Genomic DNA, 24,681 nt, shown 5'->3' on the forward strand with positions numbered 1-24,681 from the left:
GCCTGGAGTGGCCAGGCTCACAGATGCTGATGGTTAGCTATTAAGCTGCCAATAGGGATGAGGTAACAGCCAGGTTCCAGATGGGTAACACAGACTAGGAGGGTGACAGGAAAGCAGTGCCCATGCACCTGACATCACTCCCATGCTCTTACCTGGGTAGAATATAGCCCTACCCCCATGAAGTGAGTAGGGGCAGAGAAGAAGGCTCACTCTTGCCATGGAGAGCCCTGAGCTATGGAACATAGGGTAGTACCTAGGAAGGCATCTGGGGCAATACTAACCTTTGAGAACCTGGAGATGGACTCCTCACCCGTGGCTTCTCTGTCTGCCTTGCAGGTGAGCCGGGTGTTGGTCCCTGGAGGCCGGTTCATCTCATTGACCTCAGCTGCGCCCCACTTTCGGATCAGACACTATGCCCAAGCCCAATATGGCTGGTCCCTGAAGCATGCAACCTATGGCAGTGGCTTCCACTTCCATCTTTACCTCATGCAGAAGGGTAAAGAACTCACTGTAGCCCAACTTGCCCTTGGGACTGAGATCCTCTCACCCGCTAGACCTCCCACCTCACCCTGCTTCCTCCAGGACTCGGATCACGAGGACTTCCTCAGTGCCATTCACCTGTGAGGCCAGAGGCATGTCCTCCAGTCCTCCCTGCCTTTCTCCCCTGGGCTCTTCAAGTATTTGGAATTCCTGATTTAGGGCTTAGGGTTGGATTCAAGGTGCTCACAATCCCAGAGGCCCCATGCCTAAGATAGAGCTGATGGGAGCAACCCCACATGAAACAATACAGCCCATGTTAAACTAGATCCCAAATCCAAGGTTTCTGGTTTCCTTCTTGGGTTCCTCAGATCTCTCCTGGATTCCCTAACTTCCTCCCCTACCCTACTGAACTACCAACGATTCATCCCCTGGGGCAAAGCTCAGCATAACTGCTCCACATGCCAGCCAGACTCAGAGACCTGCATCCCTGGGGCCTATTATTGACCCCCATTCAACCTGGATTTATCTACAGGAGGCTGCAGACTTTGAATCAAGATTGCTTTATGCTTCTGATCCCAGCTCCAGCCCAAGCTCTAGTGTCCTATCCTGCTTAGGTTGTATATTTACCAAAGGAAGCTACATTGTAAGATGTCCTCAAGCCAGATTGGCCTGCCTGTGTTTACTTGGCAACCCTCCCCTACCAGCAACATGCACCTGAGATTCCCAAGTTATCTGCCCCCTCCCCAAAAGGGATTGGAGCCATTTTGGCCTGGCTCCTGAGCAGACCAAAGCAGTGGCCACACACACACAGGGAGGTCTGTGTTTATTCACACACTCCTGGTACAGTGAGGATGGAGAAACATTTACAAAGGACACCCCTGGGGTGAAAACATCTCCAGGGCCACAGGTGTCATCCAAAGGTGCAGAGCAGTCCTCACTTGGGTTCCCAGGGGCAGGATGCAGGGGTCCAAGGTAAAATCAGACTTGGGCCCTTGGAAGGTGATACCTTGAGAGGAGGGGTCTGCCAGAGAGCCGCCTGGGGTCAGGCCTGGGCAGACTGGCCATGTGGTTGGTTACCATGTTAGGGCTTGTTCCATCTCAGACTCAACACCCATCCTATCTGCCAGGCGCAGAAGAGCGTGGCCGAGACTGGGGGAGGGAGGGCATGAACCATGAGGGGAGCCAGTAAACAAAGAGTCGGATATAAAAATACAAATGTGCTGAGGAAGTCCCTTAGAAAGAGGCTAAGGCTGGGGTCACGCCAGACAGGGGTGGGAGAGAAGAGCAGCCTGGAGGGCTGGGCTCAGGTAGGTGGGAAGCTCATGCAAATACGCAGCCAAACATCCCTGGCTGCGCGCGCGCGCGCGCACGCGAATCGACCCCGGCCGGTAGCCGGCTCTGCGGACCTGACCGGCCGGAGAGGGGCGGGGCAGGGGAGTCGTGCGGGAGGGGGCGGGTCGGGGGCCGAGGGCCGCGGGTCTCTGTGTCCGTTCCGGTGTGCGGGGTGGGGCTGCGGCCCGAGGTTCTAAAGTGCATGAGCGCGGCGGCGGGCTCCAGGCCGGTCCGCGCCGCCGCTACCGCCGCCGCCGTGGTGCTGAAGCGGACAGCTCCGGAGTGCCAGGCGGCGGCGGCGGCAGCGACTCCAACCCGGAGGCGGCGCGGCCCTGCAGCCCCCGCCCGCGGGCGCCTGGGCCGGGGCGGGGGGCGCCGGCAGCCGCATAGCCGGCCCGCGCTCCTGGCCGCTGCGGGGCTGGGCCCGGAGCCCGCCGCCCGAGCCGGCGCGTCTACACTCCGGACGGCGGCTTCTCCCCCATCCCCTTCAGCACGTCGTCTATCCGGTCATCCTCGATCACCACTGCGCAGGGAGAAAGCGCGTCAGCCGCGCGGCCTCGGGGGGCGGCGGCGAGAATGGGCCCCGTGTCCTCGCGCCCCGCTCAGCTACTTCCCGTGGCCCAGCGACGCCCCTCGGACGCCCGTGCCACTGTGCCCTCCCCATCCGAATTCTGACGACTCGACCCACCGCCGAGCCCAGTCCCCTTAGACCCTCTTCCCCTCCCGATGCAGGAACGCCCCCTCTTCCAGCCAGTTGTTCTACCTCCCGGTCCAAATCCTCCCGCCGCCTGAGCTCTCCTCCATCCGAGCTGATCTTCCTTTTGCTAGTGGGAGCCCCCTCTTCAACAGACCCTCTTCTCAAACAGAATTTTCGCCTGGTGCAACCCTCTCCTCACCCTAACCCTCTCGCCGCTTGAAGCCCTCTTAAGATCCTGGCACCAACAGAGCCCCCTCCCCATGCAAACAACGAGGACAACCGAATCCCCAGCCCCGCTGTCCTTTCTCCAATCGGACGTCCCTTCGCACCCGAAGGTTCTTCCGTAGCATCCACCAATTCAGCGTTTGATCCTGAAGAAACGGCCCGTAGCCCCACGTTCCCACTTCAGGCAGCCCCAAATGCCCCGGCCGGCCCCTCCCCCTCGCCCGGGTGTCAGGACTCTACTTCCAGAGGTGGAGAGCATCGAATCCGGGGCACTGCGTTCCCGGGAGAGGGGAAGAGAGGGACACAAGACTGCAGCGGGGGCACCACCCCCCCCCCCCAAAACCCTGGCCGGCGAGCGGCTGGCTGCGCTGGTCTGCGGCAAGAGCTGCGGGCGCTTGGCGGGGAACCGCAGCCGGGGGGCGCCGGCGAAGGGTTTCTGGGTCAAGCGGCGACTCCGGGCCCCGGCCGCATACCTCTCTTGGCTCGGCCGATTTGGCCCAGCTTGGGGGGTCGCTTGGCTTGATTGCCCGCGAAGAAGGAGTTGGTGTCCTGCAGGCGGCAGCTGAACGAGAGGTCGGAGCCCTCGGGGTCGGCGGCGAAGCGGCCCATCTTGTCCTCACTGTAGGGCAGGATCTCGGACATGGCGGGCGCGGGGCGGGCGCGGGGCGGGCGCGGGACTGCGGCGGGGCGCGGGCGGCGGGCTAGCTGCCGGACCGGCCCTAGCTCAGCAGGGTAGCCGGCGGAAGGATGAAGTCATGCAGCATCCGGGGCTGCGGAGCCAAGCGGGGCCTCCTCCCCCGCGCCTCCGCCTCCCGGGCCGCTGGGCAGGCGGCGGCGGCGGCGGCGGAGGTGGTGACGGGGACCGGGCGGGGGCGGGGGGCGGGGGTGGCGGCGGCGGCAAGAGCGGAATGACGATGAGCGCCCGACTGCCGCAGAGCGCGGCAGGCGGGGCGCGGTGGAGGTGGGGCGGGCACCGGCCAGGGGAGAGAGGCGGGGCGGGAGCCACAGGAGCGCGCCCAGCACTCAAACGAGGGCAGGGAGTGTTAGTGGGAGGGTCCTGCACAATGGCGGGAGTGGCGGCTGGGCGAATCCTACCGGCCAACTGGTGCAGGATCTGGTCGGGAGAGGCGGGTCTGGGGAGGGGAGGGGGGCGGGAGGGAGCCCAGAAACCAAGGAGAGGGAGGAGGGTCTGGTAAGGAGCCTAGGGAGGCGAGCAAGGGGGACTGGGAATTGGCGGGCGGGTCCGGGCCAGAAGCCTGGAGCCTGGGCGGCATCTGAAAGAGGGGACCTGGGAAACGCGCTGGCGGCGGGAGAGGGAGGGAGGATCCCGTACTGGTTAGTGCTGGACTGTGAGAATCCCGCGGATTCGGGAATAGCTCAAGCGGGCGGGTGAGTGCTGTCACCGCCGTTGGCGCGTTCGTGTCGGGTTGGTCTTTAGGTCTTAAACTGTTTATCTGGAGTGTTTTTCTGCCCTGCTGTGTCTATCTCTGCCTATCTATATGTCCCTCTATCTCTCTGTGTCTGTATCTGTCTCTGCGCCCCGTATCGCTTTGTGTCGTGGTCTCTGTCTACGTCTGTCTCGTGTCTCTGCCTTTCGTATGTCTCCATGGTTGGCCCCTGTACCTACGTGCCACTGTTGCCTCTCCTGAGTCTCTGTGTATTTCGGTCTCTTCTAGGAGGAATCTCGCTACTGGGCCGACAGGCGCTCACCAGGGTAGACCGTCAACCCTGCTGCTGAAGCCGAAACTCGGGCTCAAAGTGCCTGCCGCGCCATGCAGATCTCCTGGCTCTGGAGGCTAGGGCTGCGCGTGCTGTGTAGGAGGAAATGAATGGCGGCCACGCGGGGGGCGCCCTGGCTGCAGGTGACGCGGGGAAGCCCGGAGCGCCTGAGGACGCGGCGCCAGCCTGTGGGTATCCGGAGGCAGATGGGGAGGGACAGAGGGTACGCCTGCCGTCGTTGCGGAGAATCACGTGGCAGTTCTCGCTGCACCGACGCGAAGGCCCCCCTCTACTCTCCCTTACCCCCAGCTGGCCGTCAGCGGCAGCGTCACCTGCTTGCTAGCGCGCAGGGGCTCTGGAGCAAACATTGGCCTTGGAGGGGCGGGGAGGTCCCACACTCGGCGAAGGTGACGACAGCAATGATCTGGGTAATAATCATCCCGTACATTCTGTCCATACCCGGGGCGGAGGGGTCTCCACTGTCTCCGAAGCGCTTTACCTCCTTCCCTTCAAATCACACAGTTAGTGAAACTGCCTGGTGCTGGGTCTCCTTCCTCCCACAACTTCTCACCAAGAGCTACTCCTAGAGATGCAGAGTCTAATGCAATGTTGGCTGCCCTCAAGGACCAGGATTGGGGGAGGGAGTAGTCCCAGAGAATACCTCTGTGCAAGATTCACTCAAGGCCCCAGACCTGGAGTCTCATCCCTATCAAGTCCTCCTCAGGTGTATCCTGCTCTCTGGGATGAGAGCCAAAGCTGGAGGTGGAGGCCCAGCTGAATGAAAGGAGCCCTGAGACCCGGAATGACAAGACACTGGAGCTCAGGGTCACTAGGAGACAGTCCAGAAAATTCTACCCTCATTGGAATTTGTCTAGCAATGGGTTCCAATCCTGGCTCTGCCACTTTCTGTGTGACCTTGAACTTAAGGCTTTATAATTATAGTTTAAAAAAAAATGCATTCATAGGACCTTGAGTTGTTTTCAGAACGTAATAGATCATTAACACTGAATATGAAAAACAAAGTTCTTTCAATTATTTTAATCTAAAAAAATACATTCATTTTGGGGCACCTGGATGGCTCAGTTGGTGGAGTATGCAGCTCTTGATCTTGGGGTTGTAGGTTAGAGCCCCACTTTGGGTGTAGAGATTACTTAAAAATAAAATCTGAAAAAAAATGTATTCACTGTACTATTAACATTTCAGGAAAACACAAAGTTACGTGAAAACTTTAATATATATCCTTCTAAGCTTTTCCTCATGTGTTTGCATACTATGCATATCTCTCTGAGCCTCCATGTTCCAGTTTGAAGCATTAGAGATGATAGAACCTACACTAAGGACAGTTTTGTAGATGAAATCGTTGTCCTTATGTGAGGTGGGTTGTCTCAGGAGGTAATGAGCCTCCCTTCACCAAAAGTGCTAAAGGGACCATAAGAGTTCTTGCTAAGGATGAGATGAGAGTGCTTTTGGGGAATTGAAATTATTCTCTTGTCTACCCCCAGAACGAAAAGATTGGAGGAATAACAATTTACCTTGGAATTCATTTGGTTAGCTCCTTCTTAAATAATCTTATTCCAGTTCCTTCTGTGTGTGCCAGGTCATGATTAAAGCAAAAGACCTAGGTGCAAAATCAGAATGATACTGCATTATATAAGCTACAGTTATGTTATAAAAATGTTGGGGGGATCATTTAATTTTTTTAATGTTTATTTATTTATGAGAGAGAGAGAGAAACAGAGCACAAGCAGGGGAGGGGCAGAGAGAGGGAGACAGAGAATCCAAAGCAGACTCCAGGCTCTGAGCTGTCAGCACAGAGCCAGACGTGGGGCTTGAACTCACAAACCATGAGATATGACCTGAGCTGAAGTCAGACACTTAACTGACTGAGCCACCCAGGTGGATGGGGGAGGAGGGGGCCTTTAAATTGTGATCCTCTACTTAAAATTCTAAAGTTTTGCATCCCTACCCATGAGATGAAAATTCGTTTTCACAACTAATATGAAATTAAGTTTGTTTGGACTTTTGTGACAGTGCATTGAATTTCTCAACTGCGAGTACCTCAAAGCCTAGTGGACTTGATCCATATGCTCTAAACAGAATACTATGCTTTTTGTCAATTGAGTAATAATGCCACTTGTATTAAGGTGGAAACTTTAGGCCTATGTAGCAGGTTGAATAGGAAGCCCCGTAAAATTCCTGTCCACCTGGAGCCTCAGAGTATAAACTTCAATTTGGAAATAAGGTCTTTGCAGATGTAATTAATTAAACTAAGATGAGGTCGTACTGGAATAGGGTAGGCCCTAAATCCAATCACTGATGTTTTTATAAGAGGATAGATGCACAAAGGCACATACACACAGGGGAAAAGGTTATGTGAGGAAGGGGAGCCAAGCCGAGGAACACTAGGGATTGTTGGGAGCCAGGTGAAGCTGGAAGAGGCAAGAAAGGTTCCTCCCAGAGCCTTCCCAGGGAGTATGGTCCTGCCACGACTTTGATTTTGGATTTTTCACCTCCAGAACTGTGAAACAGTAAGTTTCTGTTGTTTTAAGCCCCTCAGTTTGTGGTACTTTGTTACAGCAATGCTAGGAAACAAATACAACCTGTTACAAATATGTTTGGGTCATCTTTTTACATCTCTCATGACTATGTTTCTCCTTTCTTAAACTCTCTCTGGGGGCCCTTTGCTCCCAGCCTGTCAAAGGAAGTCCATACCATGAGGGTATTTCTGGGACTCATTCTATTTAGCAGAAACTGATTAAGTCACAAAAAGGAATAAGGCAGATCTGTGTAGATTGACATGATAAGATCTCCAAAGCCTGCCAAATGTCACCAAATAATGAGGGTAGAGCATAATTTCATGGATGGGGAAAAAGCATACACACACATATATGCATACCCACACATACACACAGTGTGTTTAGGTATGTAATTGCATATAGAAGAAAGATATGGAAGGATACATACTAAACTACTAATAATGGTTTTCTCTGAGGATGTTACTGGGATCCTGGCAGATGGAATTTCATCTTTTTATTCTACTTCTGGAGTATATTACTTTTGCAAGAAAAAGTGTTTGATGATTTTTTTTTTAAAGGTTTAAAACCAATGATATAGTCCATTTACCAAACACCACACTCTGGTTCCAGACAAATCACTTGACTTAGAAGAAAGAATAATAGTTAAAAGAGCACGGAGTTTAGAATGAAATCAAGGATCTGCCTTCTACCTGATGTGTGACCTTGGGTATGTTAGTAAGCTTTCCTGTGTCTTAGGTTCCTCATCTGTAAAATAGGGACAATGATACTGCTAGACTCTATCTTATTGGGTCATTGTGAAGATTAAATTAACATATGTGAAGTGCTTAGGTAAGAGCAGGACAGTAGAATTGTTAACTGTATACAGAAAAGCATAAGGAAGACGTTAAAAGTAATCTCATCATTAGATATATTACCATTTTGTTGCTGTCCTTCCAATCTCTTTTTTAAAATCTGTGCTTTTTTTTTTAATTTTTTTTTCAACGTTTTTATTTATTTTTGGGACAGAGAGAGACAGAGCATGAATGGGGGAGGGGCAGAGAGAGAGGGAGACACAGAATCGGAAACAGGCTCCAGGCTCCGAGCCATCAGCCCAGAGCCTGACACGGGGCTCGAACTCAGGACCGCGAGATCGTGACCTGGCTGAAGCCGGACGCTTAACCGACTGCGCCACCCAGGCGCCCCAAAATCTGTGCTTTTTAGGGGTGCCTGGGTGGCTCAGTCAATTAAACGACTGAGTTGATTTTGGCTCAGGTCAGGATCTCATGGTTCAGCTGGTGAGATCAAGACCTGCTCAGGCTCTGCTGACAGCTCAGAGCCTGCTTGGGATTTTTTTCTCTGCCCTTCGCCACTCCTGCTTGAGCACACGCTCTCTCTCTCTTTCTCTCCCAAAATAAATAAACAAAATAAATAAATAAAATCTGTGCTTTATACTTTTTTGCTTCACAAAAATAAGATTTTGCAACCCTTTTACTCCCCCACTTAATTCTATATGGAGAACATTTCCCTACAGCATTAACTCTTCCTTTCAGTCATTTGTAAATGTTGCATTGTTATCCCATTGTATGGATGTTTGATTTATTTGAGAAGACCTTTAATTTTTTTTTGTCCTCTACTCTTCTTGTTTGTTTTTGTTGTTATTACAGACAGTCCTGTGATGAACAAACGTTGTAGGAAAAAAATGGTTCCAATATTTTGTAGCTCCTCCAATCAAATAGTAAATTCTGTTTCTCTCTTCCTAAATCTGGGCTTGACCATCTGACTTGCTTTGCCGTTAGGGACATTAGCAAATGTGGGATAAGCAGAGGCTTGAAAACTGTTTATATACTGAGGCTTGCCCCATTTTTTGTTGCTGGGAATCCTGACACCACCATATGAACGAGCCTGGGTTTTCCTCCTGGAGAAGGAGACACCATACAGAGACAGGGCCCAGTCATCCCGACTGAGGCCCAAACATGTCAGTGAGGCCATTCAGCTAGGCCATCCAGCTCTTACTGAGCTGAACCGGAACTGAACAACCATCCAGTCAACCTGCAAGAATATAAGAAATAATACATGTTTGCTATTTTGATCCACAAACTTTGGAGAGGGTTGTTAGGCAGCAAAAGCTAGTTGATACAAACATCCTATGGATCATGATTATTTCCTGGAACAATTTCCCAGAATAAGACTTTCTGGTTCAAAGGGTATATATATACACTTACATCTTTTGATTCATATTGCCAAAAAGTTTTATCAATTTATAAGCCACCAGCAATGTAGAGAGTGCCCATATTTCCCATTTTTGTCAACACTGGACATTAATGTGTCTTATCGTCTTCATGACTACATTGTTCTTGTAAATTTAGCACATAAGCCATTGTCAATTCCCTCTCAATTCACAATCAATTTAGAGGGAAAAAAGACCAAAAGAAAGATCATTCCTATAGGAAAAGAAGAGCAGAAAAGAGAAAGAGAAAAAAACAATAGAATGAGAGAAGAAAAAGAGTCAGGGTGATAAACACAGAGGAAAGAAAAGAGAATTATAGATTAGAGCAATCTCCGACCTCTCAGAGTAGGGTATTTAACATGTAGTCAAGAATAGTTATGAGCCTAATAAATAACTTGAATCACGAAAGAGGCATGGAAAGGAAATGTCCATTTAGGCCAAGCCTAGTGAAACTGAGAACACTGTAAAACTAGGTACCAGTCTTTCTCATACGTGGCTGCATTTAATTCTCACAGCAACTCTCTGAGACACTGACGATTGTTCCCATTTTACAGATAAAGAAAATTAAGGGTCAGAGCTTTCAAGTCACTTGATAAAGATGATACAGCTGATAAAGAATTGAGTCCAGATTTGAGTTCAGATCTGTCCGGCTTGAAAACTGATGTGTTTCCCCTTACCCTTTCAGAGAAAATGTGGCAGAAGACAAGCAACTAATGCTGGAAGGAAGTATAACCTCCTTTCGATTCATGTTGCCAAAGTGCTCTCCAGAAAGGAGCCAGACTTCTTGGGTTTAAATCCCAGCTCTGCTACTTATGAGTTGTGTGACTCTCAGCCTTTCTATGCCTCAGTCTGCTCATCTGTAAAATGGCTTCATAAGTGCCATAAGGGCAAACGAGTACATAGAGGTAAAGCACCTAGAACAGTGGCTGGCATATACTAAAGTGTTATATAGGCTTGCTATTTCTATTTTGGCATTGCAGTAGGCATGGGACTATTTCTTTTTTTTTTTTTTAACATTTATTTATTTTTGAGACTGAGAGAGACAGAGCATGAACGGGGGAGGGTCAGAGAGAGAGGGAGACACAGAATTCGAAACAGGCTCCAGGCTCTGAGCTGTCAGCACAGAGCCCGACTCGGGGCTCGAACTCACGGACCGTGAGATCATGGCCTGAGCCGAAGTCGGACGCCCAACCGACTGAGCCACCCAGGCGCCCCGGCATGGGACTATTTCTAATGAGCCTGTTGCCAGAAATCCTTATATAGTAGCTTCGGTTACACTCACATAGTCATGCCATGGTGGAATTTCCCACGGGCCAAGACTGCCTCTGCTGACATGTTTCCCTTCATCCAGGCTTGTAGGTGACAAGGGGAAGAGGCGAGTGCCACTGCGATGCTGCATCAGAGTGAACATGAATAACTCCAGAAACTTGTTGTGAGTGGATATCCCAAGGCCTTGCTGCTGCAGACCCCAGTATGGCTAGATGTGAAAGCTTCTTGCACAGGGAACCGCTAAACAACTTAGAACCCATCTACCTACTCTAACGCCTGGGAAATAGGACAGGCTTCCTCCCGCCTTACAATTCTCATTTCTACCTGCAGAATTTTAACAACAATAACACGAAAATAGCAGCTAACACACTGAGTGCCCTTTATATGCCAGACACTGTCCTTTGAAATAGGTACTACTCTTATTTCAGTTTTACAAGTGAGGGCATTGAGTCTGAATCCAGAATCCTTCATCCTACCTATGACACTGTACTGTCTTCTATGTCTCCAACTTGAGAACATGCAATTGGGTGGGTGGGTGGGGCGGGACAGGGAAGGGGGTGGAAATGCCAAAGGAAGAAGTCCACATTCTTAACCTGATCCATTCATCATCCACCCTTTCTCAGCCACAAGAGCAATCCATGTTAAAACCTTATGCAGCAAGCTGAGGACTGACGTGAGTGTTGAGAAATTGATTATGGATTTGCCCCCATTCTGAGTCTTCTCACATCAAATTCATGAACTCTGCTGGGGAAGAGGGACGAGGATGAGGCACTTTAAAAAAAAAAAAAAAAAACTGTGGCAAAAAGCCTGGGCACTCTTCAGTGCAGCAGACTGCAACACCGCCAGGCCTGATTAAGGAATGACAATATGGAAGGCAGATGGCAGATGCGTAGATGCCACACTACTGCCTCTCAGTTAAATATTGCTTGGTGTTTTTTTTTTTTTTCCTTGTAAACCTCCCAAATAAAATGGTTTGCTTTCCTCAAGTTAGAAGTGTTAGCACGTCTTTTCTTTAAATATCTATACATGGCTGTTTTTTTCCCTGCCGATTTGTCACCATCTGTAACCCTCCCTTTGTGAGATGATCTGATGACAACAATTATCTTGGGGAGTAAAAGTGCAGTCTTGAAGCAACATGTAAGAGTGGAGTCAGAGTGTGGATTATGTGTGTGTGTGTGTGTGTGTGTGTGTGTGTGTGTGTGTGTGGTGCCCATGTACTTTGTGTGTGTGCTGTATATGTGTGCTGTGTGTGTAGAGAAGGACGGTGTAGTTTGTGTGCTGGCTCTGGGTGCCTTATCGAGGTCTACATGGTGAGTGTGCAGTGTGTATACTGAGTGTGTGCAGGGACCATGTGTTGGGCTGAGTGCCTGCCTGTGTTACTCTGGGTCTGTGTGCTCTCTGGGTAGATGCTGTATGGACCCTCTGAATGTGGGTCGACCCCCATGTTCTGCGTTGCGTATGCTGGCTGAGGAGGGGCTGTGTGGACTGCTGGGGACAGATGTTCCTCCCGGGAGCATAATTTCCCAAAGGTGTTTAAAGGGGGTGGGAGGGCCTGCAGTTCCAGGAATTGGGCCAAGAAATATCACCGGGGGTTGAGACTGGGTCAAAGGCATGGAAATTATGGGTGGCTGGCAGGAGTGTGTTGCTAGGAGAGGGGAGGCTGATCCTGAAGAGGACAGGGGTCCTGGTGTTGCTGGAGGGTGGCCGCCAGCACCCGAGCAAGGTCCAGGTCCCGGCGCACAGGGCGGGCGGCGGGCAGCGGGCAGCGGCGGGCACGCTCCTCCCCCCACGTTACCCCCACCTCGGGCGGGGCGCCGCAGCGGGAGGGGGCTCGGGCAGGCGGGGGCGGCGGCGGCGGCGGCGGCGGCGGCGGCGGCAGCGGCGGAGCGAGGGGCTGCGGCAGAGGCCTTGATGGCGGGCGGCGGTGAGGGCTGGGGGCCAGGAGCCGAGGCCGAGGCCTGGGCAAGGGCCAGCCGCCGGGAGCCCTAAGGTGCCGCCCGCCCCGACTCCACCATGAACGTTGCGCTGCAGGAGCTGGGCGGTGGCGGCAACGTGAGTGGGAGCCCCGGGCTCCGGGGAGAGGCCTGGGTGGAGGGGGTGAGGCTGAGGGAGCAGGCGGCGTCGGCAGGGCAGGGGCTCGGGCTGGCGGTGAAAGGGCTGAGTCTCAGAGGGGGCCGGGGGTCGGGCGTGGGGGGCCCAGGCCGGCAAGCCCGGCAGGAGAGAGGGGGCCCTCACTGCAGAGAGGCCAGGGGCACTGGGGCAGGGCCGTGGCCAAAGACCCCTCTCTGCCTGACTTCGGTTGGCGCCCCCACTGTCTGGCAGATGGTGGAGTACAAACGGACCACGCTGCGGGAGGAAGACGCACCTGAGACCCCCGTAGAGGGCGGGGCCTCCCCGGACGCTGTGGAGGTGGGCAAGGGGGTTCTCCCTTTCTCACCAGGCCCCAGTCCTGACAGGACGTCTGGCAGACCCAGGAGCTTTGGGCTGCCCTGGAGGGTCACCTGCCCCCACCTCCCCTCCATCTCTGGCCTCTGCGCTAGGACTGTGGTGAGGCGATTGTAAGCCATGACGTTGCACTAAACAGGCTCAGGGCTCAACTCAGACTGCCTCATTGCCCCTGTGCCCAAAGTTGACCCCTTTAGCGTCTTTGCTCCGTGGCTCTGGAAACTGGCCGTGTCTTCACCCTTTGGGAGGACTTCTGTGAACTTGGATCCTCACCTGCAGCTTGGTAGCTCACTGTCATCCTGTGTTCCCAGGTGGGATTCCAGAAGAGGACAAGAGACCTCTTGGGCTCTCACACCCAACTGGAGCTGGTCTTAGCAGCTGTCTCTCTACTGCTGGGTGCACTGCTTCTGGGCTGCTTCGTGGCCCTGGGGGTCCAGTACCACAGAGGTAGGTGGGCCCACACCTGTCACCAGCCCTCTTGGTGTGGGGGCTCTGGCTCAAGGACCCCTAAGGTTTTCTCTGGTGGGGGCCAGTCTTCCCCCAACTTTTCTCTCTCCTCCCAACCTTCTTGCTGTCATGGCTTTCCCCAAAGCATTGTTTTCTCAGACCCACCGACAGCCCCCTTTCCCCCCACCATGTCCCCTGCCACAGACCCATCCCACAACACCTGCCTCACAGAGGCTTGCATTCGAGTGGCTGGAAAAATCCTGGAGTCTCTGGACCGTAGTGTGAGTCCCTGTGAGGACTTTTACCAGTTTTCCTGTGGAGGCTGGATTCAGAGAAATCCCCTGCCCGATGGGCGTTCTCGCTGGAACACCTTCAACAGCCTCTGGGACCAGAACCAGGCCATACTGAAACACCTGCTTGGTGAGTGGGGCTGTCAGGGAGGCATTGTGCCAAGTACAACTCATGCCTGGAACAGGGCTTCGCATTTAGGTACTCAATAAAGGTCCATGACTGAATGACTAAGTGGGTGACTGCAAACATTCCTGGGTAGGGGATGCAGAGAGCAGGGGGTTCCTGAGAGGTGGAGATGGCTTTGAGGGGACAGATCTCTGACTATAACGAAAGGACTCTTCTCTTCACTCTGCTTGGATCACTGTTGAGGTGTGGCAGGCACGAGGGAGTCTGTGGAGCTTAGAGATCTTTGAGGGTTTCCATGGACAGGGGAGAAGAAGTCACGCTTGGCGGTTTCAGATGATCTTCCTGAGTCTACATTAGGAGGACTGCCCCTTAACAAGGCAGGGAGAGGGACCAAGCAAGGGCCCAGGACCCCTCTCACTAGATAGCATAGCTGTCAACCACCCCACAGAAAAATGTGGTCTACCCCACAGAAAACACCACCTTCAACTCAAGCAGCGAAGCGGAGCGGAAGACACAGCGCTTCTACCTATCCTGTCTGCAGGTGGAGCGCATTGAGGAGCTGGGAGCCCAGCCGCTGCGAGACCTCATCGACAAGGTAGGACCACTGGGGGAGGTCAGGCTAGGTCCTGGGAGAGGATAAGCTTTGGGGGCCTCTGTGCCATAGTTTCCATTATGGTCTCTACCCAGATTGGTGGTTGGAACATCACGGGGTCCTGGGAGCAGGATAACTTCATGGAAGTGCTGAAGGCAGTAGCAGGGACCTACAGAGCCACCCCCTTCTTCACTGTCTATGTCAGTGCCGACTCCAAGAGTTCTAACAGCAATGTTATCCAGGTACCATTCCGGAGAAGGGTTGAGAGGGACTGATGGACCATTGACTGACCCAGACTCCCCTTCCCTATGACAGGCAGGCTGGGGTGGCCCCACGCCCCACCCCTGCACAAGAGTCCAGGTATGTGTGTGGGGAAGGCTTACTCCCTTCACTTGCTATTGCAGGTGGACCAGTCTGGGCTCTTTCTCCCCTCTCGAGATTACTACCTAAACAGGACCGCCAATGAGAAAGTAAGGAGCATCCCCAGAACACCCAACCCCACCCCTCTGTTGAGCTGGGCTGATTCCTGTTTACTTTCCCCCTTGCCAAGGGTCATAGTGGGGAAGGTGAACCTGTCCTGTCACCTAGTGAGCCAACTACCCTTTCTTCCGTCTTCCTCCCTTCACTCTTCCCTCAGTTTTTTCCTTCCTCCCTTCCATCCTTCCTTCCCTCCCTCCTCTCTTTCCCACCCTCTTTTTTTTCTTCCCTTCCCTTCCCTCTTCCCTTCTTTCCTTCCTCCCCTTTATTCTTCTAGGGAAACATTTTATAGGCCTCTACTATGTGCCAGGTGCAATGGGGGAATTCTGAGATGTACCTCCAGAGCCACTGTCACACAAAGCTTTCAATGTAGATGGCTTTATGGACCTAGATAGCTAAGAACAGGTTCAAAAGAGGGTCTATAGGCCTCAGAAGAGATTCAGGTAGTCAGAGCTTTCCTAACGAGATTGCGTTTGAGCCGGGCCCTGTAGAATATCTAAGAGTGGGCAAGGGCATGCTGGGTAATGAGAATAGTTTAAACAAAGTCTTGAAGAAGGAAAGGCTAAGGCATTTTTGGACCATGAGAAGGGGTCCAGCTTGGCAAAATGTGGAGCTCAGAGCAGATGAGGGGCTGGACAGGTGGGTAGGAACTAGTTGCAGAGGGGACCTGGAATGCCACACTGGGTTCATTGTATAGGTCTCCGAGAGCTGTTGCATGCTCCAGAGCAGGAAGGGAGCAACACGGTGAGCAGTGCTTTGGGAAGCCAGTCTGGCTGAGGTGTGACAAGTAGATGCAAGAGAGGGAGCCTGGAGATGAGTTAAGAGTCAGTTGCACTCCAGGCTCTGAGTCTGTAAGGGCCCTGATGTGGTCAGTGGCAGAGGGAATGTTAAGAAGGGCAGGATGCAAGAGACATGACCTAGTGCAAATCACGAGTTGCTGGTGGCTGGGTGTTTGGAGAAAGGAGTAGAAGGAGGAAGAGATAAAGACAGATGAGTCTATAAGCCTGAGTGATGGTGGAATGGAGCGGTCCTTGGAGAACCAGGGGTGCCTGTAAGAAGAACCAGCTCAGGGCACGTTGGGGAAAAGGAGACAGTGTTACATCACAGGACAAGGGCAGACTTTGAGGTCAGACCTCGATTTTAATCCCAGCCCTGCGGCTTGGTGCAAGTTGATTAAATTCTCTTGGAAGTTGTTTCTTCATCTGTAAAGTGAGGATCATAGCATTTACCTCCTATGGTGCTTGTTTGGGGAGGGGGGATGCAAGCTTATGTAGACACTCAGAGAGTGGGAACGACTTGTTTTAGATGTGTGGTTGTGAAGGACCCAGACAATGTCCAGATGTCTAGATGGAAAGGTCAGCAGGCAGCTGTGGAAGCTGGGTGGAGTCCTGGAGACAGGATGAGGCTGGAGGGAGCCGAGGACTTCAGGGCCATCTCCTTAAAAACCTACACAAAGGCCTAGGAGAAGTGAGAGGCAGAGGTAGAATACAGAAGAATATCCCTGTATTTTAAGGGCAGTGGGAGAAAGACAGACAGTGAGGTAGACTGCTGTGGAGTAAAACAACTGCTAGAGTCATTTGTCCCTTCATTGGTTTTCAAACACTGAGCATTCCTCAGGCAGACCCTCCTCCTGGCATGTGGTCAACAAGACATTGCCTTTGGCCTCTAGGTGGGGGAGAAGACAGGAAGTGGCTCAGTGCACAGTTCTCCTGTGTGAAGTTGCTGGGACTGTCACAGAGGAGAAGCACAGTGTTCTGAGACTGAGCGTCACAGGGAACCAGCCTAGTCCTAGGGTAACAGCAGGCTGCAGTGAAAGGAGAGGGTTTAGGCAAAGGGAAAAGCTTATGCAAAGGCTGTGAGGTGGGGAGGCATATAACCTATTGATGGACCAGAGAGGGGTAGGAGGGGAGTGGACCAAGGCCTTCTGGTCAGGTATGTAGATTCATATTGTGCATGACCCCTGCGGGTCAGATTTAGCACTTATTCCAAAAGAAATAGAAAAGGAAACTCATCAAAACTGAGACTGGCAGGGCATCTGGGTGGCTCAGTCAGTTGGGTGTCAGACTCTTGGTTTTGGCTCAGGTCATGATCTCACGGTTCGTGGGATTAAACCCCGTGTTGGGCTTTGTGTTGCAGCATGGAGCCTGCTTGGAATTCCCTCTCTCCCTCTCTCTCTGCCTCTCCCTTGCTCATGTTCTCTCTCTCTCTCTCTCTGTGTCCCTCAAAATAATTTAATATACATTTTTAAAATACCACATTGGGAGTGGCATGAACAGATATGTGGTTTGACATCACCTGAGTCAGGAGAGGAGAGAATTTTGAGAATTCAGGAGAGAACCACAACAACCAGGAACTGGCAGGAGAAAGCTTCAGTTTGGCTCTCAGTGTGTTGCTGGATTGTCTCGAGTAGGAAGTCTGTGCCAGCATCTAGTGGAAACTGTAGCATAAAAGGTTCACATAGGATAAAAACTTAGGAGTAAATCAGGGTTCAGGAAAGTCTCAGGGGTAAGTCTTCAGCTAAAGGTAGGGTGAGAAAGGGGTAAGTGAGGTGGGTGGGGGCAGGGCATAGTCAGGGTGACTGGTTGAGTCAACCATTCCCCTCAGGACCTGGGATGACTGGTCCTCAAATCTCTTCCTCTGACACCAGCAGCAAGGGAGAGGAGAGGTGGGAGAAAGACATTTTGAGGTGCAGGGAATGGATATTAAATGGATATTTAATGGATTTTAAAACTTGTCAATAGAGTGGAAGAGGAGACGGCCTTTGGTGATTAAGGGAGCTCAGGGTGGGGCTTCAGGACCAGAGTGAGGAGTGGCCCCTGGGAGGAGGGCCACAGGGAGTTGGTGCTGAGTGGTGCTGAGGGTCTATTTGCAGGTTCTCATCCTTTCATTCAACAAATATTTATTGAACACCTACTATGTGCCAGATGCTGGGCTAGAGCCTGAGACTACAGTGGAGAAGAGAGAAAATAGTCCCTACCTCATTCAGCTCAAGTGCCAGCAGGGGCTGAAGCAACACAAGTGCCTCCTGGGCCTGGGTAGTGCTGGGGCACCGGCCCTGGAACCGTCAGGCCTGAGCCACATTTGGATTCTGCCATCTGCTAGTTTGTGATATGAGTCAAGTCATGTAACCTTCCCAAGCTTGTTTCCCCGTCTGGAAAATGGAACTAATACCCACTATATGGAGCTGCAGTGAGAGGGAAAAAGGACACATCACTTATAGAACCCTAGCAGGGTCTGATACATGTGTTTACATGTGGTCATATGTATTTCTTTTCTGCTCTTTTCTCCCCCTTAGAGACTAGAGGGGAGCTGAGAAAGCAGCAAGGTTGAGGCCTGGCTGGATGGGAGATGGAAGGCCATTAAAACTACTGTGACTAAATTCCCCATGGGGTCCACTCAGTTGTTAAGTGAAGACATGTGGTCACTGATGTGCTGGAAAAATAGAAGGGCTTTAGGAAAAGAGAAGGCAGAGCAGTGTGGGAAGCATGTCTATCTACTGGATGAATATTTACAGGCCACTTGTTCAGTGGTAGGCCCCATTCTAGGCCCTAGGGGTAGAAGGGTGACTAAGTTGCTGTAACTTGGAACAGTGCTCTCCTGAACTAACCTTTTCATTTGGGAAATAAATGATCAACAAGCGTGCAAATAAATAAACAAGATCCTAGCAGGTACTGGTAAGCAGTATGACAGAAATAAAACAGGATCGTCCAAGAAAGCTTCTGTGAGGAGAATCCGCAGAAGAGATGCTGAACAGAGGTGGGGGCCAGAACAGGCCCTCTCAGCCTTGCGCAGGACCTGTTGCTGGGCTCTGAGGATGACTCAGGGCCTTGACAGGTGCTTACTGCCTACCTGGACTACATGGAGGAGCTGGGGATGCTGCTGGGTGGACGGCCAGCCTCTACACGGGAGCAGATGCGACAGGTGCTGGAGCTGGAGATTCAACTGGCCAACATCACAGTACCCCAGGACCAGCGGCGGGATGAGGAGAAGATCTATCATAAGATGAGCATTGCGGAGCTGCAGGTGGGGCCTGGGAGGAACAGAGACAGCTGGGAGGGTCCAGGCCCTGGGGCAGACCTCCCAGCTTCCCTTCCTGTCATCTTTCTGAGGCAGCCAATCGGTTCCTCATTTGCTCGCTTTTGTGAGCTTCCCAGCTGCACTGTTACTATCCTGGAAAGAAAAGTGGTGTCCATTTTAGGCCACCTCTCACTAGGCCATCTCTTGGTCCTCCTTCATGTTGCCTGGGGATGCGTAGAGGGATTATATTAAAAATCTATAACAATGTGTACAAGATGTCCACAAAACAATCAGAAGAAATTTGGAAGCATCTCCTTTAGTTGCCAGGAATCAACACTTTAGTTGGATTATGGAGATTTTGGATGGGGGAGGGGAGGGTTCTGGAAGGAGAGACCAGTTATGTAGGGACTCTGCGTGGTATTTTATCAATGGTTATGAAAATATTTGAATATCTATGCCCCCGCTGAGTATTACATAGAGTGCTTTTTCTTGTATAATAACTGATTGGGCTCCCAGACTGAGGAGTGCTCAGGCCTGGAAAAGGGTTTGTTATAGGAAGGGGCTACCAAGCAGCTAATAGATGTTGCCATGGTAATGAGAAGGGCTCCCAGGCTCCAGTATATCAGTGGGGCAGGGGTCTGCTGGAAGCCAGGAGTGTAGGCAAGGAGGCTTTAGACTTTTTTTTTTTTTTTTTTGCTTGTAGGCCCTGGCACCCTCCATGGACTGGCTGGAGTTTCTATCTTTCTTGCTGTCACCGCTGGAGCTGGGTGACTCTGAGCCCGTGGTGGTGTATGGGAAGGATTATTTGCAGCAGGTGTCAGAGCTCATCAACCACACAGAGCCAAGGTTGGGGGGAGCCCAGAGTGTGGGAGGTGGGACTCAGAGCTCCATGCAGGTCCAGGCAGGGACTGGGCATGGGGGACTGTCACAGCCAGACACAGAGCAGCATTTGATAAGGTCCTGGACCTTCCAAACATCAAAAGAGAATGTCTGCAGGCTATTCCCATAGGGTGAGGCTTCAGGGGGCCCATTTGTGCTCTTTATTCCCACACCTTCTCCAAACTGACTTCTGCAGGCAGGTGTGTGGTCCCAGGGGAGAGAGAGAGAGATTCTGGGACAGCTCCTGCATATGCCTCTCAGGACTTCTGTTGCCTGCACATTCATGGAGCAGATTGGGGGTGAAAATGGTACCCCACCTGCCCTTCCCTTATGTCTGGTCTGGATGCCAGTGTCCTGAACAATTACCTGATTTGGAACCTGGTGCAGAAGACAACCTCGAGCCTGGACCACCGCTTTGAGTCTGCACAAGAGAAGCTGCTGGAGACCCTCTATGGCACCAAGAAGGTGGGCTTTCTGACTCTGTCCCCACCTTCCAGTCCAGCCTAGCTGACTGTCAGGCACCATTTGCCTCATGGTATAGTATGGAGCACAGGAGTAGGAATCAAGATGACTTGGGTGTCAATCCCAACTCCTCCATTTTTTTAGCCTATGGGACCTTGGGCATGTCACCCAGCCTCTCTGACTCTCCATTTCCTGGTGTGTGAAGCAGGAGTACCTTGTAGGGTTGTCTTGAGGACTGAGTTAATGTAAGTGAAGCACCTACCCGGTACATGGTACGTAGAGGCATTCAGCTTTGATAATGATGGTTAAGAAGATGAATAAATGCAGTTCTTAGTTTCAAGATACCCCATTAAGTGGGGAAAATGGACATGTAACCAAACATGGTATTTTGGGGTGGTAAGTGCTCACACTGTGTGAAAGACCTTTGTGCTATAGAACAGAGGAAGGGATAGCACATTCTACCTGGGGGAGGAGGCAGCATCAGAAAAGACTTTTATGAAGAGGTGACGTTTGAGGTAGTTCACCAAAGGAGCAAGGGAAAAGGGCACTCTAGTCAGAAAGAACAGCATGTGTAAATTCCTAGAGGCCAGGAGCATTGTGGGTTTGCATGTGCTCTGGTATGAGCTTGCAAACGGGGCAGCTGAGAGGCTGAGGGGGGTGAGGTGGGCCTGGGGCAGTCCCTGAAGGGACCTGAATGCTCCATTAAGAAGTCAGGCCTAAAAAAAAAAAAAAAAAAAGTCAGGCCTCAATTCTTTCAGTAACGGGGAACCATGGGATGATTTTAAGCGAAGAATAACCCAGTTAGATTTGTGTATCGGGTAGTCTTTCTGGAAGCTAAATGGAAGATGGAGGGGAGTGTCAGGGGAGGGGGAGAGGGATGAGAATGAAATCAGAGTGTCTAGTTAGGAAGTGACTGCAATCTTGGGCCGGAGGTGAGAGTGTTGTAGGGCAGGGAAGTGGCAATGGGGTGGACAGGGGAGATGACTAAGAAATAGAAGTAGTAGCCTTGGTGATGGATTGAATGTAGGGGTGGGGGATAGAGGAGTCTGGTGACTTTTGCAAGTTTCTTGCATGAGGGACTGACTGGATATAAGGCTGCGATATGAGCAAAGAAACTTCTGGACCCCAGTGGGCCTCTTAGAAACTTAAGAGGAGGAGAGCACTGAGCATGGAGTAGGCAGCACACATGTTCCTCCTGTAGTTTGGCTGCTGGGGTTGGCACATTTTTCCATTCTGCCCTTTATTTTCCTCGGAGTCTGAGGGAGAGACGGCAGCTCCCCAAACCCAGGCTTTCATTGTTCAGAGCTGAGAGGGCTGGCCCCAGAGACAGAGAGGAGAGCAGCCCAGACGGAGAGCATAGCCATCTCTGGGAGGCCTGGCTCTTTGTCCCTTACAGTCCTGCACGCCAAGGTGGCAGACCTGTATCTCCAACACGGATGACGCACTTGGTTTCGCTTTGGGCTCCCTCTTTGTGAAGGCCACGTTTGACCGGCAAAGCAAGGAAATTGTGAGTCTTCAAGGTCCTTCCAATAATACCCCTTGTTTTAGTTAAAATTCACTGTTCGTTCATGTGTGTACATAGAGGGGGTGAAAAACTGAAAGGAAATTCATCAATAAATGGACAGTATTTTGGTGGTGGGATTGAGGGGTTCTTTTTGTCCTTTAAAGTTCTCTGTATTTTCCAAATGTTCTGCAATGAGTTTATGTTGCCTCTCCAGTTAGAAAAATAATACTTATTATTTATTAGGAGATGATAATGAATGTGCTTAAAGTATTATCTACAAGACTGTTTATTGCAGGGTGGTTTATAATAGGTGAAAATGAGAACAACTTAAATGTCTAATCATAGGGGACTGGAAGAAAGATTGTGGTTAGAGTGGGTTGTGAGGCAGCCTTAAAGCTCATGATATAGTGTTAAGTGAAAAGAAGTAGCTTACAAAATATATGTATGTTACACAATATAATTCTGTGTTATATGTGTATACCTGGGCAGGGAAAGACACTCAAAGTAAATAATCAAAATGTTAAGAGGGCTTATCTCTGAGTGATGGGGTTATAAGTGGTCTATATTCTTCTTCAACTTTTCTCAATTTCCCAAATTTTCTTTTTTCTTTTTCTTTTTTAAGTTTTCTTTATTTATTTAGAGAACGTACACACATGTAGGGAGGGTTAGTGAGAGAGGGAGAGAGAGAATCCCAAGTGGGCTCCATGCTGTCAGCACAGAGCCAGATGCAGGGCTCGATCCCACGAACCATGAGATCATGACCTGAGCCAAGATCAAGAGTTGGCCACTTAACCAACTGAGCCACCTGGATGCCCCTAATTTCCCAAATTTTCTGCTCTTAATGCCTTCCTTTCATTTTCAGATAAAAATCAATGTACTGTATTAAATTATATTTCTTCAGTTAACTTATTGTCAGTTAAAATTCTTGATCAATGAGAAAAAGAGCCACCCACCATCTCAGCACCTTCACAAATCTTTTCATCTTCCTAAGATGCTCAGCCTTATTTTGAGAGTCTGGGCACTCCCCTGGAAGGACAGGGATGGGACACTAGGGTGGACAGGGAGAAAGAACGCATCAGTGTGAGTGGAAGCCGACTTGTGCCTGCTCCCTCGCAGGCTGAGGGGATGATCAGCGAGATCCGGAGTGCCTTCGAGGAGGCCCTGGGGCAGCTGGTTTGGATGGATGAGAAAACCCGCCGGGCAGCCAAGGAGAAAGTGAGCCGTAGCAAGGGTTGGGGCGCCATCTTCAGGTGGGGATGGAGGACACAGTTTTTTGGAGGGAGACTGGGGAGGGAAACCCTAACCTAGTCTCTTCAGGCAGATGCCATCTATGATATGATTGGTTTCCCGGACTTCATCCTGGAGCCCAAAGAGCTGGATGATGTTTATGACGGGGTGAGTACTTCTGCTCTCCAGTGCTGAATTTCATCTAGGGGAGCGGGGGTGGGGGCTCTATTCTTGGCTCAGTAATTGGGGCTCAAACACTGGGAGGGAAGGAGGTGGTTTTTGGTTCCTTTCAGAGGCAAGTATGGGCAACTGACATTGTTCAAATGCTGGCTCTGTGCCAGGCCACAGGCCAGGGATGGGTGGAATGCAGTGTTCACAAATCCTATTTCTACTTCTACCTAACTGGGTAACCTTGAACAAGTTATGTAACTTCTCTGGGCCTCAGTGTCTTCATTTGTAAAATGGGGATCCTAGTAGTACCTACCTCATAGCGTTGTTGTGAGAATAGAAGGAGGTAGTATGTAAATATTGGTGATTCTTATTTCTTAAATATTTTGCTCTTACTTTGCAGTTGAGGAAACAGAGGCTTAGAGAGGTGCTAATTAGTAGCCAAACTGGGACTATTATCTTCTCCAACATGTTGTCTTGCTTGCTTTCTGCTTCTCACCACTCCCACAGTATGAAGTCTCTGAAGATTCCTTTTTCCAGAACATGTTGAATTTGTACAATTTCTCTGCTAAGGTGATGGCTGACCAGCTCCGCAAGCCTCCCAGCCGGGACCAGTGAGAATGGGGGGGGGGGGCTGTAGACGCTTGGGGCAGCAGGAGAGGTAGGGGAGATTTCCAGGGCTGGGGAAGGGGGTGGCAAGACATTTCAACCAGAGGCGCAAGGTCTTTGCAGGAGATAGGTCAAGGCTGCTGGGCTGGGAGGGGCATCAGGAGAGTCAGGAGCCTCAGCCTCTCCCTTTTGCTCTCCCAGGTGGAGCATGACGCCCCAGACGGTGAATGCCTACTACCTTCCAACCAAGAATGAGATCGTCTTCCCCGCTGGCATCCTGCAGGCCCCCTTCTACACCCGGAACCACCCCAAGTGTGTCTGAGGCAGGAGGGGCTGGGTCCTGGGGCTTGGGCCTGCGGATGAGCTGAGCGCAGGGCTGGAGGTGGGATCCAGAAGTTCCCCTACCATGTCCTCATGCAGCATTCCTCACCTACCAGGGCCCTGAACTTTGGTGGCATCGGCGTGGTGATGGGCCATGAGTTGACACATGCCTTTGATGACCAAGGTAGAGGCCCACAGAGTTGCCCCCTCCAGCCTAGAATTCCTGGTGGTTCTTGCGAGGCCTTGGGATATTGGGAGCAGGCCACACGGACCCTGGAGTCTGTGGACTAGGGCTGGTGGAAGGCTGCTCTGGTCTTGGTGTGGTGCAAAGGTTAGTTCTTCTCAGGGCGCGAATATGACAAGGAAGGGAACCTGCGGCCCTGGTGGCAGAATGAGTCACTGGCAGCCTTCCGGAATCACACGGCCTGCATGGAGGAGCAGTACAGCCAGTACCAGGTCAATGGGGAGAGGCTCAACGGCCGCCAGACGCTGGGGGAGAACATCGCTGACAACGGGGGACTTAAGGCTGCCTATAATGTGAGTGGCCTGGTGGGCCTCTGGTGGCCGAGGCTCACCCACCCTGGGGGACATGGGCAGCGGGTGGAGGTGGTGGGCTACCCCTGATGGCCTTGCCCGTCCTGTGCCTGACCC

General features: G+C 51.6%; 2 protein-coding genes across 5 annotated transcripts in view; one reads left to right on the forward strand and one right to left on the reverse strand.

The window, feature by feature from the left end:
- ECE2 (endothelin converting enzyme 2) overlaps positions 1 to 24,681 on the forward strand; it is a 32,061-nt gene that overhangs the window by 5,658 nt on the left and 1,722 nt on the right. Inside the window, exons 1-17 of one of the 4 annotated variants that reach the window (XM_086674879.1) lie at positions 12,346 to 12,517; positions 12,788 to 12,874; positions 13,222 to 13,357; positions 13,562 to 13,777; positions 14,245 to 14,369; positions 14,462 to 14,608; positions 14,771 to 14,836; positions 18,678 to 18,866; positions 19,564 to 19,706; positions 20,090 to 20,204; positions 21,598 to 21,708; positions 22,822 to 22,920; positions 23,023 to 23,100; positions 23,611 to 23,714; positions 23,911 to 24,021; positions 24,147 to 24,214; positions 24,377 to 24,567. In XM_086674879.1, coding sequence (XP_086531005.1) covers positions 12,479 to 12,517; positions 12,788 to 12,874; positions 13,222 to 13,357; positions 13,562 to 13,777; positions 14,245 to 14,369; positions 14,462 to 14,608; positions 14,771 to 14,836; positions 18,678 to 18,866; positions 19,564 to 19,706; positions 20,090 to 20,204; positions 21,598 to 21,708; positions 22,822 to 22,920; positions 23,023 to 23,100; positions 23,611 to 23,714; positions 23,911 to 24,021; positions 24,147 to 24,214; positions 24,377 to 24,567 — 2,025 coding nt within the window. In that variant the 5' untranslated portion in view covers positions 12,346 to 12,478. Of the gene's footprint in view, positions 1 to 336; positions 807 to 12,345; positions 12,518 to 12,787; positions 12,875 to 13,221; positions 13,358 to 13,561; positions 13,778 to 14,244; positions 14,370 to 14,461; positions 14,609 to 14,770; positions 14,837 to 18,677; positions 18,867 to 19,563; positions 19,707 to 20,089; positions 20,205 to 21,597; positions 21,709 to 22,821; positions 22,921 to 23,022; positions 23,101 to 23,610; positions 23,715 to 23,910; positions 24,022 to 24,146; positions 24,215 to 24,376; positions 24,568 to 24,681 lie in introns of those variants that run through there. The other 3 variants (XM_086674881.1, XM_086674880.1, XM_025913757.2) reach the window with 3 other exon arrangements.
- On the reverse strand, positions 1,287 to 3,792 carry CAMK2N2 (calcium/calmodulin dependent protein kinase II inhibitor 2). Its single transcript, XM_086674891.1, has 2 exons — positions 3,208 to 3,792; positions 1,287 to 2,335 (listed from the first exon to the last, which is right to left on the reverse strand). Exons 1-2 carry the CDS (start codon positions 3,374 to 3,376, stop codon positions 2,265 to 2,267), a joined length of 240 nt encoding a protein of 79 aa, XP_086531017.1. The 5' UTR covers positions 3,377 to 3,792; the 3' UTR covers positions 1,287 to 2,264.

The sequence above is a fragment of the Puma concolor genome, chromosome C2 (genome assembly GCF_028749965.1).
Source record: "Puma concolor isolate L17-30 chromosome C2, mPumCon1.1.hap2, whole genome shotgun sequence".
NCBI lineage: Eukaryota > Metazoa > Chordata > Mammalia > Carnivora > Felidae > Puma > Puma concolor.

Excerpts from the sequence above, each read along its gene's own strand:
- CAMK2N2 (XM_086674891.1), bottom strand. The coding sequence starts at position 3,376 with ATGTCCGAGATCCTGCCCTACAGTGAGGACAAGATGGGCCGCTTCGCC. Across the intron at positions 2,336-3,207 it reads AATCGGCCGAGCCAAGAGAG|TGGTGATCGAGGATGACCGG; the intron begins GTATGCGGCCGG and ends CTCCCTGCGCAG.